The sequence below is a fragment of the Solea senegalensis genome, linkage group LG8, assembly GCF_019176455.1.
Source record: "Solea senegalensis isolate Sse05_10M linkage group LG8, IFAPA_SoseM_1, whole genome shotgun sequence".
In the NCBI taxonomy this organism is placed as follows: Eukaryota; Metazoa; Chordata; class Actinopteri; order Pleuronectiformes; family Soleidae; genus Solea; species Solea senegalensis.
The window spans coordinates 25,333,590-25,350,286 of record NC_058028.1 but is presented as its reverse complement, the minus strand read 5'-3'; the positions used below and the strand labels follow the sequence as shown (position 1 = coordinate 25,350,286).

At 43.1% G+C, this 16,697-nt stretch overlaps 1 protein-coding gene across 3 annotated transcripts in view; it reads left to right on the top strand.

The window, feature by feature from the left end:
• LOC122773341 (large neutral amino acids transporter small subunit 4-like) overlaps nt 1-16,366 on the top strand; it is a 28,775-nt gene extending 12,409 nt beyond the window's left edge. For 2 of the 3 annotated variants that reach the window (XM_044031954.1, XM_044031952.1), the window contains exons 6-15: nt 6,140-6,232; nt 6,356-6,489; nt 6,781-6,992; nt 9,620-9,763; nt 10,386-10,403; nt 10,646-10,772; nt 10,866-10,998; nt 11,263-11,336; nt 11,711-11,834; nt 11,926-16,366. In XM_044031954.1, the coding sequence (XP_043887889.1) occupies nt 6,140-6,232; nt 6,356-6,489; nt 6,781-6,992; nt 9,620-9,763; nt 10,386-10,403; nt 10,646-10,772; nt 10,866-10,998; nt 11,263-11,336; nt 11,711-11,834; nt 11,926-12,087 (1,221 nt within the window). In that variant the 3' untranslated portion in view covers nt 12,088-16,366. The remainder of the gene's footprint in view (nt 1-6,139; nt 6,233-6,355; nt 6,490-6,780; nt 6,993-9,619; nt 9,764-10,385; nt 10,404-10,645; nt 10,773-10,865; nt 10,999-11,262; nt 11,337-11,710; nt 11,835-11,925) is intronic. The other variant, XM_044031955.1, reaches the window with a different exon arrangement.
• Nucleotides 16,367-16,697: the final 331 nt, after the last annotated feature.

The following is a 16,697-nucleotide window of genomic DNA, read 5'->3' as shown; positions in this document are numbered from 1 at the left end:
GAGTCTATAATGTTACATATCCTTGAACACATCAAAGTCTAATTCTGGAAGAAGGCAGTAATGCAACATAATGGATACGACTGTTGTTAAACAGTTGGTATCTATTATGTTGCATTACAACAACCAAGGATTATATTTTCATGTTTAAAATGGTTATTGTTCATATTTGATCAGATACTGTTTTTGCTGTTTTCCCTCAAAACCAAATCCACGCAGTTGGTTTTTAAGGTGACATAAAATCACTGTCAGCAGACGAGCAAAAATGTGGTGTGATGGGGAAATAGGTGGAAAGCAGGGGACATGAAGGGCTGGAGGAGAGGAAAAGACGAAGTGTCTGAGCAGCTTAGACAACAGGGAGCGAGAGAGAGACGGACAAAGGGAGGCAGAGAGGGTGAAAGCTAGTGTCAGGATGACTTCGCCTGTCAGATGAAGTGCTGCATCACAAGAGCGGAGGACACGTGACGGAGAGAGAACATCTGTATCATTCATTCATTATTCAATCCTGCTCTTCCAAAAAAGACCTCTCCTCATTAATATTTCATTCTCACAAGGACACATGGATTACCAGTGTGTGTGTGTGTGTGTGTGTGTGTGTTGTGTGTCTGCAGATGTGTAGTTCAAACAGCATCACTGTAAGGTGTCATATATACACATAGACATAGACGGGTTGTTATTGTTGTGCTTATGAGACATTTAAGGCTTCATCCTCACTACTTTGTTTTCATTAGAAATGCAGAAATGCACCAAATAAATAAATAAAATGTATTATTATGATAAGTATTATTAAGTATAAACTGCATTTTATTGTAGTAGGGCAGAGACTTTACTTCCTGATTAGTATTTAACAGCCACACCTCGACAGCTGTGGACAGAAAGCTCTTGTTTTTTCTTCTGTTGCCTCTTTCGTATGCGAGTAAAGTGTGTTTTTTTTTTAGTAAATTAGCATTCCTGCTTCAATCTGGCATGTTTACAGTCTTATACATACTGACTCAGGTGTTGGTATAGGAACTGCTGGATTTTCACAGTATTTACTAGAGATGTTCAGTAACTTGTGCTCTCTTTAGCAAATAAGCCAGTAAGAAAAGATAAATTCATACTCGAGTATATTGCGGGTGAAAGTGTGTGTCTGCGCCTCCCCCTACACAAGACAGTGTGTGTGTGTGTATCTTAGTTTCTGACGTGTGTTACTGCATCACAAACACAGTGAGAGGAGAGACAGTCACTGAGGAGACAAACAGTGAATCTAATGTGTTTGTGTTTGGCTGTGTATCCCCACCCATGCGTTGCAGTTTCCTCCTCAGGTGCCCTACTGAGACCCTTACTGAGAAACACACACACACTTACACACACCCCACCCTCCCAAACCTGTTTCCCTTGTCTTTAGTCAGGTTGTTTTTGTCGTCTCTGGTGTCAGCTGCTCTCGCTCGGCGGCGAGACTGGACCTGCACACATCTGCCGAAACTGTATCATGTGCACACATGCTGATGCAGTGCCACTGTACCTCTCTACAGTTAGTCAGCGTGCGTCTGTGTTTTGACTGTGTGTTGTTTTAGCTGTGGGGCACCTCAGACCCACAGGAAGCTACGTTACTGCGCCCTGCAGGACTCCACAAATGTTTCATTTATGCCGCCAGAGAGAGTGTGTGTGTGTGTGTGCGTGTAAGTTGCATGGATGACATCCTCAGACTTTTCCTCTGCCGGGCCCTTTCCTGACACTCTGGGTCAAAGGTTCTCACAAAGGAAAAAACAAGTATTTTGAGAAAACTCTTGCTTTTATATCTCAGAGGAGGGAAATTCTGAAACTCAGGTATCACTGAAACTCCTCAGGTCAACTTGACCCACCCAACTCGCATGTGTGTGTGCGTGTGTGTGTGTGTGTTTAAGACCCAATTCAGGAGCAACTGGACTTGAAGAGTTTTTGAAAATGTTCTCACGTCCAAGATTCTTGTTCAGTTGTGAAGTTGTGAACAGAAGTGAAGAGGGTGATACAGTGACGTTTGGAGAGAGATGACCTGACACAAACAGCCAATTCATTCTTCTTCCACCATTACGCTTTATTTCCTCTGCCCACTCTTTACTGTCTGGCCCCTCTTTCTTCTCCTTTTCCCCCTTTTGTTTCATCTCTTTCTCTCCTGTGAATGCACGCTCAGCACTTACTGCTCTGGTGATTGAAAACAGGGAGAGAAAAGGAGGAGGGGAAAGTTGTTGATTCTTCATTTCCTCCCATTGTGGTTTTCTAGACACCTTTATGTGACAGAATGTAAAAAAACCCTGTTAATATGACGTCAGACTACATATATGCTCATACGTACAGAACCCACAGACACACATGGAGCTCCTCCCGCTGTTCTTTGTCTCTTTCGCTGCATGTGCTGCTTCCTGGGTTTGGTTTCCTCATCTGAAACTCTGCTCACGACCACAATCTACTTTAAAATGTTGATTTGCCCTCTTCTCGATCCGCGTCTTTCCTGTCACTGGACAGTCTCGTCATGCATCATCTAACTGAAGCTGTCACCGAGGCGTGTGTGTGTGTCGGCAGTTTCGAGTGTTGTGGTCATTCGTCCCTTGGTGAATGTGTTAAAGGAGAAACAAGGAGTCATTTCTTGTCAGATGGAGATCACAGTGCACACACAGCCATACTATACTCTCGGAGAGGGGATGAGAGCAACAAGCCAGTGTGATCAGGCTATTTTTACCACGCAGGAGATGGCAGGGGGCGATAAGAGCAAGGACAGTGCATGTTCTGTTTACTGCACGAAATGAAGGGAGCAAAGACTGGATTGTCGGGGTTGACGACTGAATGCCAAAGGTCAAGAGTTGCTGAGTAACACGAGATGGGCACTGGCCAGACACAGCAACACTTGCTGATGGGCTCACATGGATGAACCTTAGCGTGAATCTGGCAGCAGGCTGGTCCTGGTACTGGCTGGATCTAGTTTAGAAAACGCTCCCAGCCACAGAGGGGTCACAACACTGGTTCAGAGAAATCTCATTCTGCTGTAGAGACTCATGTTTCTTGTTTTTCACGGTCCAAAGCTGGACCAAAAACAATGTCAGTAAGAGACTGTGCAGCCATCATTGAAAACACTACATGTAGCATAATGTATGCGTGAGTTTAATAGTCCAGCAGGAGAAGAGAGGGTTTTAGCTCAATGTCAATTTGGAGTCCTTTGTGAAAATGTCAGACCAATATTCAACCGGGTCTTATCGCTCTTCTTGAAGCGCTTTCAGCCAAAGAACAGACTTCCTTTGAACGTAAATGTGGAGAGTCTACTTAGTGCGTCATCTTTACAGGACATCCTGAACAGAAAAACAACTTCATTTGAATGCAGGGAGTTTCTGATGTTACTCGTCTTCAACTGATTGACATTAGGACTGTACTATGTATTTATATTTATAATACTTGTTTCATGTAGATGTATGTCCCGTATTGCACCTTTAAAGGTCCACTGGTTTCAGTCTTAGAGCTGTAACAATAAGTGTGAGCAGTAGTGACGTCATGTTGACGGAGGTCTGCAGTCTGGAGTTTGTTAATCTTACATCCTCGCTCTGGATGGGAGAGTCCACTGTGTGCGTCAGGACAGCACCGGTCAGAGCTGGTTCTTATGCTGCTGCTGCTGCTGCTGCTGCTGCTGCTGCTGCTGCTGCTGCTGCTGCTGCTGAGATTTCCACTTGCTGCAGCAAACGCGCTTCCTTGTTTCATTTCTCTCTCTGTCCAGTTTCCTCTGTCTTCTCCCTTCACCAGCCCGTCCTCAGGCTCAGCTTCTTCGTCATCGTTCACTCTGCCTTTCCTTTGCCTTTTTAAAAAAAAACCACATCGTCAGCAGACGGTCTTTTCTTAAGTGACTTACGACATTTGTGACAAAGAGCAAGGCTGTGTCATCACAGGGGAAATCTTTTAAACTGAGCAAGCAGCTGAAGCAGTTTGAGATAAGATAAGTTTGAGTTCATGGAGGTTGTTTGTATGACTCTTGTCTTATTGTGTTGAATACACTTACACACTGCATTATGAACGTTTCCCCAGTGAAGACACAAAGGTTAAAACAGGATAAAGCTTGCATGGTGCTGTCCTGAAATATTACCACTAAGCAAATATGTTCATTATAAAGACGTGGGTCACAAGATGAGCTGATGGATACGTGTCAAACAAAATCCTTGTCCTGAGACGCAAGGGTTTTTGTCTCAGAATGAATCATCATTATTATTTTATTTTCAATATCTGCTTATAATCTAAATATTCACACGGCATGTAATACTTTGTTACTCGTGACTGTGTACACTTGCTGTGCAGCCAGTTGCTCGTCGTCAGGGTGTTTAACGGTGACAAACCTGTCTGTCTGTCTGTCTGACTGATGTGTTATTGACTTCAGCAACAAAAACACTGTTATCTGTCACTCATCAAGCCTGACAGCAGCTCCTCCCCTCGACACGCTCGCCCACACATCATCCTGACAACACCATAACTAATGTTTGGTGTTTGTCTTTGACAAAGAGGTGTTGATGAGGTGTTTTTTGGCTGTTTGTGAATCAGTAAGCTGCAATTACACGAGTATCCTCTGCTTTTCGATGCACCGTTCACTCATGTGATGTTGTTGTTTTTGCCAGCAGCAACAGTGTGTCTTAAAATAAACAAATAAACAGGACAACGTGTATTAGTGCGAGATGCGACATGGAGGTGAATGACAGAGATCAATTCAACTGAAATCATATAACATCTGAACTGAGCAAGTGGAGGTGTTGATGAAATCTGTTTTGATTTTCACTTGTTCATGTTGGAAAACACACAGGAAGATTATCTGGGTCTCAAAGCAGCTGAAGGCACTGCTGTTTCCAGGGGCCCACTCTTAGCTGAGGGCCCCAGGCTCTGGAGTAAACAGCTGCTCAGTTCAGCCCCATTTTTCCAAACATAAATACATTATTCTTACCCAAAAAAAGAAAGATCCCTTTCTCTTATACTAGTTCCCATACAGTGCCTTACTCTAAAGGTTATTCACACATTTCCTAAATACTCACAGAGCTCTTACAACGAAAATCTGTTAAGACCCATCGACACAGACCAAAAATGAGGAAGTGAAAAAGCAGCAGTGGGGGAATGAACCTGTTGACTGCATAGATACCATGAGTGGGCCTATATTTGTCATGACTACATCGTTTCTGCTGAGTGTGTCAGATACATGCGGTTCACTGCAGCCGGGGCGAGAACGAGAAGTCGACAGATGACAAAGATGTTGGGATTTTAGTGGTTCACCTTTGGTCCAATTATTCTCGTGACTGTTTGAGGGGTGAGAGGGTTCAGCCGTCTTACTAACAAGCTGCACCCTGTTGTGAACATCGTGGCTGGATGGACGGGTTGGCAGACACATTGGGACAATGAGAGGAAAGTCTCACAACACTTCAGCAGCCTATGACCCAATAATATTTGGAACGCCCCTATCCCATACTTCCTGGCTGACTTCCTCTTCCTCTCCATCTTAGAACTATTTTGTCCATAACCATCACCCTGACAGATTATACTACATTTCTAATTCATATGTGTGTGCACGTTTTCACTTCCTGCTCCTGAACAGTGTGTTGTCTTTGCTTTGAGTTGGTGGTTTAACGTTATTCTGTCACCGCACTGATGCTTAAAAGCCTCAAACAAAAACTCTGCTACGAACAGCACCACGCTTACTTTGTGGTGACAACATGAGAGTAGCCAACGATGCAGAACACTCGAGGTATTTGTCTGCATTTGTGCAACTGGATTGAGATGCTTTGTTGGATTGAAGGAGAAAAATATGACAACTGACGTCATGAAGCATTAATGATTAATAGTAAATGTGAGAACACACACAATCAAACTCAACCCTTAACACAAGCTTGAGGGATTGGTTTGCCCCAAAACTCTTTTAAAGATGACAAATTAATGAACAAGCTCCCTCCTGTGGCTCAAACTGTGTATACTGTGTAACTCCTGAGCAAATATGTGTTTCACTGCTCACAAACTAAACCCGAGAAATTAGCCTAACCCTGTCTTCTCTTCATCTTTCACTAAATACCCTCAGTGCTTTTTCTCTCTCAAGATAAACATTGATTAGACGCCATGTATCATGTTTTAGGTCAAACTAATATTTGTTTTCTGTCCCTTGTGCGTTTCATAGCTTCCCAACATGTTTGGAGACCTGAGGTCGACCTTCATCGCCTTGATGATCGGATCCTACGCTTCCTCTGCCGTAACCTTCCCTGGCATTAAGGTGGGGTCGTTTGCAGTTCTTCACTGATTTTTGATTTACCCTCTAAGACCGTCACAAGTAGTCTCACTGTGTCCATGATGATGATGAGGGTGTGTGTTTGGTTTCCTTTCTCCCCACCTGTAGGTGATCTATGATCTTGGTGCCCCCTTCATCTCCATTCTGCTGGTTTGGGCCGGCTGTGCCTGCCTCGTCTTCCTCAATTGTTTCATCAACTGGCCCCTGGAGCCCTTTCCTGGCCCAGAGGACATGGATTTCACGTAAGATAAATAGACGTGCATTCAATCTGCCATACACACAGAGGCGGGTAACATTTCTGTAGCCTCCAGCTATCCTTCTTAGGCTGCCTTTGTAATGTTGTTAGTTCAACTATGGCTTTGGTTGTAAGTGGATTCTGAGTCCAGACAGCCTGCATTCTCCACTGAGATGCTTGTACACGGTAGACATCCGTGCTCACACACATACCCAGTAAATCCAGAGTACTTTTGTATTTGATTTTCCTGATATTTGATTGTGATTGTGCTGTGTTCACACTGTTGACTTTTCTTCAGGGTGAAGATCAAGTTCAGCTGGCTGGGCTTTGACCACAAGATCACAGGGAAGCAGTTTTATCGGCAGGTGACCACGGTGGGGCGCCGCCTCAGTGTTGGCAATGCCATCAAGCAACCAAACCAGGGGGACACAGACCTGGCCACACAGGATGCCAACAAGCTGTGCCTGTCCACTGCCGACCTGGAGGTGAAGTGCAAGTCCCAAGAGCAAAGTAAGTGTGAACTTCAATGATTTGTTCATTCCGGTGCTGCTCAGAGGACGTCACGGTGGTGTGTGTGAGAGAAAAGCTCTCTCAGGGCTGTTTATTTAGCTGCACTACACCACTATAGGTAATGTCCCTCTGTCCAACTTCTGAATATTCATCCAAGCATCTCAAAAGCCAATCTGCTCAAGTCTGTCTTGTGAATGAACTGGAGACCTGCTCTGTATGCCAAATGAGTCCCCCCCACAGGCCGGGGGAGGAACAGGGACACAAGGACTTTTTAAAAAGCTGCTGAAGACCTCAGTGTCCTGACACACATCTGTACATATTTGCACTGTCACCATAACAGTGTCTCCAATATGTCCATTTGCATCTGTCCTCCATTCATACCCTTCACTTAACCTCTGTTAGCCCCGACACCTGCAGGCCTCTTCAGGCCTTCCTGGCTCTCACGCAGGGGTCACTGGCCCCCACTGTGCAAAGGTGGGGTATGAGGTCTGGCAGCGGTGGGGGTTCTGGTTGCCCACTTCTTGGTTTCTTTAGTACCTAATGGCCCGTGGAATCCATTTGGACCCCATTTTTAGAAAAGCTGCTCAGCTGGTGTGTGGTATGCTGGCAGGGAGCTTTATGTTGGGTAGTATCAAGTGAGTCCAAGTACATTTGTGTGTGTGCGTGTGTGTGTGTGTGTGTGTGTGTATGTGTACTTGTATTTCCTACCTCTTAAGGAACCTCTCTGGCATAAACACTGACCTTGTCCTGCACTGTATGTGTGCGTAATACGGGCCTCTTTAAGGCTCCTGACAGATGGAACATGTCCAGCTGTTGTGAAACCAACCATAACCGTGTTGACACACACACACACACACACACACACACACACACACACACACACAGGTTTTTTTTAAGATTCTGCATTGACTTCCATTCATTTGGACAGCCACAACAAATCCCTAACCTTAACCATAACCAGTTAATGCCTAACCTTAACCTAATAACAATTCAAATCCTAGCCCTTAACTACACCAGAAATTGGCCTCATTAGGACCAGGTTTTGGTCTCCTACTGGTCCTGCCAGAAACAGTCCTTAAGAGGTAACAAATACAAGACACACTCAGCATAGCAACAATGTACTAGTCTGGTATCCAGAACTGAGGATTCTAATTGATCGTTTATATTTTCATGTCCAAATAAGACAGTTTTTCAGTCTTTTGACACCTGTGCTGTCAACAAGGACACACTTAACAAACCGTGGAATAAAATCCATGCCTGCTCATTAAGTCTATGATATCGAGAACGTGTTGACTGTATTATCTCACCTTTAAACAAAATGGTCCACAAAGTAACACAAACTTCAATTTCCAATCACAAGAGTGTGTCTAATGGTGAGATGGTGGCAAACAAAGTGATTCTACAGCGTGTCTCGTCCATGACACCAGGTTAATTATTTCAGTCATGTGACCGGTGCAGTCATCATATTAAAGCACGTATGTCACACTGAGCTAAGATGGAGCTCATGGTAAATATTACACACATGTTGACAGTTTCACTGTGAGCCTTTTAGCGTGGTTCCTTCATCATAGAGAGTATAGCATAATGCACATGTTATTTTATTCAGCTTCTTATTGAATCAATACATGCTTATAATAACGCGAATGCCTCAGTAGCACGAGCTCTTTACGGAGCAATTCCTCTCATCAAGCCTCGGGTGAATACCTGTTGTTCTGGGTAATAAACCCATCTGCTCTGTATGTGTCTCCACCATTAACTGGTTTATCCAGTGCGTGACCACATGGACAAATGTGTCCATGTTCCATTTGTATCCACAACTTTGATTAATGATCAACTTTTCCTAGAATTCACCTTTCCTTGGATCACCATCATGTTTCCTTGACATCCAAGGGCAAGTGGGAATATTTAGATGTCAATCTCCCCCCTCCCAACCCTAACAGCACTCTGGGGCATGTTGCTGTAGTTTTCCATTTTAGAAACTGAGAGGGGAAAAGACAATCTCCTGATGCATTTGTTTGCAGGGACTAGCAGCTTGTATTTAATGTCAGTAATATGAGAGATACACAGAATAATAAAAACACTTTTTTATTTATCCAAAAACATTTGGATAAAGACTATACAGTATATAAAATGGTCATAGGGCACGTGCTATGTGTGATTTAATGAGACGTATTCATTTGCAAGACCAAAGATTCATAGACCTTATCTGCAACCAGGCACCTACACTCATGCTAGCTGTCAATCAAACGTTCTGTTTCCCTCTAAATGGAAACATCATTTACAAAGTTGACAAAATGCATGTGAAGAACACCGGAAAGTTTCCTCGGGCAAATGTATACTGATGTTATAAATCAAGTGAGAAGGAGAAGCTCATTTTCCTGTAGACAACCAGTGGAGTTGCCCCCTGGTGGCTAAATCCTACTTCCATCCTACTTAAACTTATCAAACTGCTGCTTCCATTTGTTCTATACAGCCTATGAAAAAGCTCTGTGCGGTTAAAAAGAAATGTCTCAAATATTTGTACTACATTATAATTGAATAGATAATGTGAATAAATGGCTGTGTGATAATAGCACACTAGTTTGATGGATTTCTGTCTCACGACCTTTCTCCCGCCTCCTCTGCAGCTCAGTCCTTCATGAAGAGCATCCTCAGTCCCATCTTCCTGCTGAGCCTCATCACCATGTGTGTGACCCAACTGCGTCTCATCTTCTACATGGGAGCCATGAACACGATCCTGGAGTCCTTGACGGACGGAGACCTTAGCAAAGGTGTGTGTTGCCATGGCTTTAACTTTTACATCTTTGTTTTCTTTCAGAGTTCACGATGCTGATTAGGACCGAGCTCAGCTCCACATGACTCTGTGTTTCTCAGGAAGTGAATTATTTTATGTCAAGACAAATGGAGCCAACATTGCAGTAGTAAAGCAGGATGGCTGCAAACACAAAGAAGTGCCCATGAAAAGTTTGAGAAGTGATAGTACTGCTTAAAAAAAGGGTTTCAACACTTCCATATGACAAACTGCACTGCTGCTGTATACACACAAGTGCTCCCTCAGTCAGTCAGATCTGATAGTATTGCTTCACAGAGCCTGTTTTCAGATTCAAAAATAATGTTACATCATTTAAACAGGCAGAATAGTAACATCCAAATGTTACACACTGCAGCTTGTGCCATGCAATCATGTGTGGATTCTGTGCTGCAATGACCGTTTCCTTCCTCTCAACACTGTTAGTTGCTTTTCTCTGTGCTCTGTGGCGCAGATAACAACCCTCTCTCTGCTGCTCTCTGCTCAAAGTTCTTGTTGTTCACTGCAGCTCCATCTTTCCTGCTTACCTTTCTTCTCTTTTGCTCCTCCTCCTCTTCTGTCATGCTGGCTTTCTGCTGCTGCAGTGGAGGTGATGCAAATTGGTAAGAGATTTCAGGCCTAAATTACTAATCTAATCACCTTCATATTGCTTTTGTGTCTCCCTTGTCTTGTGAGAGCATGAAGGTTGAGTGAAATGTGCATTTATTCATGTCCATACAGTGGGATTGTTTTTTTTGTTTTCTGTTTTTTGTATTTTCCTCTAAACTCTTTGTTCCATTAAAATCATGTGAAAACATGATGAACACATGACAACAATCATCTTTTCCTGTCGTCTGTTCCTCAGTGAGCGTTTACACGTCCATCTTTGGCGTACTCCAGCTTTTATGTCTGGTCACCTCTCCCGTGATCGGCTACGTCATGGATTGGAGACTCAAAGATTGCGAGGACGAGAATGACAAGAGTGCCAAGAGGTGAGGCTGCACACCTAAACATACAAATATAAATACAATAAAATGTGTGTGTATATATACAGATTTTCATTTTATTCTGCTGCGGTGCGTTAGGGAGCCTGGTCAGCCTCGTCGTCCTGACAAACAGATCCAGAAGATCGTCAACGCCACCAGAGCCTTCATTTTCACCAACCTGCTCCTTGTTGGCTTTGGAGTCACCTGCATTGTCCCCAACCTGCCACTGCAGGTACACACACACACACACACACACACACACACACACACACACACACTCACAGTATCAATGTGGTGTTATTAAAGTTCTAACAGGAAACATTCACGTGTAGTTACTGGTGTTGCTTAATACTTCAGTGACATCTACTGGACAGATTTGGTCATAGCATGTTATTTACCCATTCAGAGTCTCATTTATCAAAGATGGCAGTCGTTTCTGTGAGGGGAGCTCGTGCTTAATGGAAAGTGTGTGTGTCTGTTCTTCTTTCCTCTCCAGATTCTGTCGTTTGTCTTGCACACGATCGTCAGAGGCTTCATCCACTCTGCAGTTGGAGGCCTCTATGCTGCTGTGTAAGATTAACATGCACACAGTCCACACACTGTGTAAAACCAGAGCACAATACAATATACCATGGACTGGATGGAATATCTATGACAGTGGAGCAAAACCATAAACATTAAAGGGATAGTATAGGGTTTTTCTTAATTGTGGTTATATGAGGTACTCACTGTGCTGCATTTACATCACAACTCTGAGCTGTGCACACTTTCTGCTCTTTCAGTTCAACAGGGAGATAAATCAGTGAACATAATAATAATAACAATAACAATAATAATAATAAGAATGATAATAATAAATACATAAATAGACAAGGACATTGATAAAGATACTGTTTTATTTATTATTCAAGCACTGTTTGAGATGTGTTGTTTATCCCCTGCAGGTACCCGTCTTCTCAGTTTGGCAGCCTCACTGGCATGCAGTCTCTGATCAGTGCTCTGTTCGCCCTGCTCCAGCAGCCTCTCTTCATGTCCATGGTGGGGCCTCTGGAAGGAGACCCTCTCTGGGTAAGATGTCCCAGATGTGACAGCTCCTTTGAATGTTTGAACTGAGAGCTTCGGCCAAATGCTCACCCCATCATGCGTACCTTCTCTTCAGGTGAACGTGGGCTTGTTGGTGCTGAGCATGCTTGGATTCTGCCTGCCCTTCTATCTGCTGTGCCACAGCCGTCACCTCCAGCGCCTCAGAGACGAGCGCGACGACGACCCCAAGATCTACGTCAAGATCAACAACGGCGACAAGTCCGAGGCCTGTGTCTAGACTGGGAGAGAAAAAAATTGGCGAGTTCCTAAAAACCAAAAAAGAGAAACGAAGAAAGGGAGGTGGCGGTCACTGCCTGGGTGACACTCATAATGGATACATCCACTTTGTCCAGCTGCGCACACAAACAAACACACTTACACACACTCTCCATCACACTGTCATTTTGCCAAACATGACTGCACACCACTGTGACACAGTTCCACCCTCCCACGTCTGTTGATTATACACTGTGGGAAACCTGACACAAACATGCTGTACACATACAGACAGCACATGCACATCACCCCCACCCCTGAGATGTGTGTGTGTGTGTGTGTGTGTGTGTCCTCACCCCTCCCCTCGACTGCATCTCAGACATAAGGAGAAAACAGACTCATGGTAGAAAGAAGAAGCGGAAGAAGCATCTTTGGACCTTTTTTTTTAAGTTCTGCCAAAATTACTCTCCTTCTTCTAGTCACTCTTGACTTTTTTTAATTTTTCTGTTCTGTTACATTGTCATGATTGACTCCACTAGCCTCTGCCATTCACTCAGAAGAAAACCTCAGCCATGGGGGAAGAGAGGAACCCTTTGCGATAAATTCTCAGTGACAGTGTTTAAGCTTTTACAACGCCCCAACTTAATGACACTGCAAAAGCTGGTGAAAATGTGCGGGATACCAAGACGACCTTTGCTTTCTGGCCGATCATGGATCTTTTTTAAACAACATTAATGGAGCTGCTCGGTGCTTTTTTATGTGTAAGGACTTAAAAGTGCAGTTGGCAGGATTTATGTTGGGGTGATTGAAAAACAATGTCATAATAACCTTTCTGCAAAATGTAAATCAAGTGATCTGAGAGAGAGAATGGCTCCTCCAGCTCCTCCTCTGGACTTTATACTGGTCCATTTGATGGAATTATTGTTACTTTAGTGGCAACAACAACTTCCTACTCTGCAAAGAAACCCTAAAATTAGGAAAGAGTGTATGACAGAGCTCATCTGATGAGAGCAGCTGCAGACAGAGAGCTGTGATCCTCAAACATAAGTATTTAATAATAAAACCCTATGGGTTAACACTCAACTATTTAACTGGAAATCCTGCCGACTGCAGCTTTTATCCTAATAGAGAGAAAAAGTACACACACACACACACACACCATGCCCACATGGTGTCTCCACCTCCCCTCATGACCAAGGGCATTAACAGAATTCACAGACAGCAGTATTGGTAGCAGTTCAGACTAAGAGCACATCAGGCAGAAAGAAGCATGAGTAAAAACAGCGACATCTCTGTCTGAAGTTTGATAAACTACACTGCATGACGTCAGTGATGAACCTTTGTTACTATTTCACTCAGTCACCAGTGCAGGAAAACACATACATTGCTGTGTTGGCCTACTTTTTCTTTTTTTTTTAAGTCATGAATTCCTTATGTATGTTTGGAAAATGTACGTTTTTGTTGTTGTTTTTCAATCGTATTTATTGTGATATGATCGCAAATGTACCCTCTTTTTTTTCCTCCCTGTACGTGATCTGAATATGTGGAGGAGGAAGTCGTTGTAGAGTGTGTGGACCGAATGAAGACGTTAGATGGAGTGTGTTTTTAAAGGTTGGCATAGCGTAAAGAGGTGGAGCTTGCGTTGTTCTGCTCGCTACACAAGTTTGGAGTTTTGATTTGTAGCAATAAGAGCTTCTGTGAGGTGCTGGGCAACGCGCTAACACAATCTCACACACACACACACACACACACACGGACAGACAGGCTAATATGCGTACATTTTATGATCTGTATCACTAAATCACAAAAGGTGCTACAATGAATTATATGTTGTGTGTATTTCACTTTTAGGGTCCAGTGTGTAACAGTTAATGACATCTAATGGCGAGACTCCTCCTCTGACCTTTTCTCAAGTATGTCAGGGAACTACGGTGGCCTTCATATACCAGAAGGGACAAAAACTCTCTCCACTCTGCTTTCTTCTTTTTTGTTTTATGCATCGGGTTTATGTGGGCAGAGCCGTTCTTCTGCTTAAAAACATGAAACGCACAATTTGGCTCGTCTGTCCGTTGGAGTTGCAGTAGAAACCTCCGTGAAGCAAGGCCTGATGTACCTGATGTATAAAAACAGCCTTTTTATGGCTATGAAAAACCAAACCTTTTTTTATTCACAATTATTCACTTATACAAACGTATTTCTGGGCTGCATATATTTCATTTCCACCAATAACTTTCCTAAATGTTACACACTGGACCTTTAAGAGTCAGTTGATGTTGTTTTTAGCATAAGGCAACAACTTGCCATCAATTTATTAAGTGGATTGCAGTGGATTTCCATTGAACCAATCAGTTTATTTACGATTCTTTACTATTTAGTTCTTTGTTTCTTACAGAGTCTGTGGTAATTCTGCACCATAGGTGCATCCACAGCAGCAGCATCTCTGGGAGACTTGAATTCACATAAAGGGACATTGGTTTTGATGGTCTGAGACTGACAACGACACAATCCTTCAGCTTCTGAGAGAACCAGAGCGTGATGAGACAACACAGACACTAAATAGTCTTTTATCTTTCAAACAAAACATTCTCAGCCTGGTAGAGGCCTTGGCACAGAGGCACATCCAAAGACAGCCATGACCCTCATTAGAGTGCCTCTTTACATGTGCAGAAGCTGGAAGGAGTAGGTTCAGGCAGGATGTCACACAGTCCATCTCTCCCTCCATCCATTTATTTCACCCATCCATCAGACAGAGCTGAGAGACAAGCCTCTGCTGCCGTCAGAGGCCGAGGTGAATGACTAGAAACGAATGGCACGTGATGCACTTTAGATCTCTACAATGGACCTCAGTGTATTTCTGAATGGCCTGTGCTCCAATGTAAACGCACACAAGGTGCATGACTGCTAACTAGTGGTGCATGATGAAAAGAATGTATACTTAGAGCTACAGATGTTGACTTATTCAGAACATGAAAACACAGAAAGATGCTGTTATTTTTTTATACTCAGAAAAACCTATTGCTTCACATTATATTGCTTTTATGTGCGTGGACTGTGGGCGGCAGAGTCTTGTCTCTCAGTTCGATGAACATGGACACACCTCATCCCAACTGCAGACACACATCGACCCCACTAAACTGCATGAGTCAGATTACTTAAGCGTCAGAGAGAAGCACATGGAGTCGAATTAGTGCAGGGAAGGAACTTGCAAAAAAAGAGAAAGATTTACATTTGTAATACAGTAAATTCATCCGTGCATGTCAAACTGATTGTTGTCAGGTGCTTTGGTCACTGAAATCATGTGGAAGAAAGCAATGAATCTTCACACAATGCCAGCACAACAACGTTCATTTAACACTCTCAGATATTAAGCAGGAATTCATCAGATTCTTCTGTAATTGTATGATTTCTTCAGTTATGTGTGTTTATTTGTCAGCAGGAGAGCGCAGAAAGAGGTGAACTGAGGGCTGCATTATGTGAAAATGATTACTGTCTCCATAGTCTGTCATTGGTTTCTTTGTTGAAATGCTCTCCACGTCCTGATAGCCATCGATAATGAAGCCTGGAAAGATGCTCTCTGCTCCACTCTGCTTTAGGCAGTGTGTGTTGTGGGTTTTGAAGGCGGAGCTTCGAGGAGAGGGTGTGGGATGAAGTGTCGCCTGTTTTTTCAACAGATTTCTTACTTGATTTAGTGATGGCTGTGTGTGCAGGGAGAGCATCTCAACAAGCAACACCGTAGCAGTCATGGCACTAATTTAACTCCATATGGGCGTCTCTGGGCTGTGTCCTGAAACTTTAAACTTACGTTAGTGTCTGATGACATGCTAATAGTAGACAGGTAAAGTACAGATATAGTGTGATCCAGTGTATTGTAATGTGGGTGAACTGTCATCAATGCCATCACGTTCCACTTTTAAACCCCGTCCTCCTTGGATTGAGACTCTGCGTTACAATAGCTTGACTTACTGATTGATGTATTGATGAAATGTTCATCGTCTGAACATGAATCCTAGTGTCAGCGTTTGCTTGCGATTTGCAGTTTTATGGTTTTGTGTGATGACAGGAAATGGGAATTTTACCTGAACACTGATGCCTTGTTTCCCTCCTGGCATGAACTGTATGCGTTTTGTATTTCTTTCCCCATGTACCACTTTTGGTTGAGTTTCTTTCATTCTATTTGTTTTTCACTCATGTTTATGAGAATGTTATCTTCATGGTCTTATATTGTATATTTGGTTCTGTTACTGTACCTTAGTATAGCCATTGCCACTGACATTTCAAGTCATGTTGTCTCACCTGAAAAAGAAAAAAAAATATGACAGATCAATATATGAAGCAAATAAACACAATAATTTGTATAGATTTGCCTCCTCCACTCATCTGTGGTCCTGTAACAGCAAAGACAGTACTTTTACAGAGCAATCAGTTGCAAAGTGACCAGCTGCCTTAACATCACACTGATTCATACAACAAATTAGTTCCACAATATATCATTTATTTGACGTTACCTTTTGTTTTTCCTGTTTTTCAGGCCTCTGAGCAGTGGTTGACATCATAGCACCACACTTAAAGGTGTCATTAGAGATTTAGAGAAAGCTTCTTTTTGAAGGGGGTGGAACTTAACCATAAAACTTA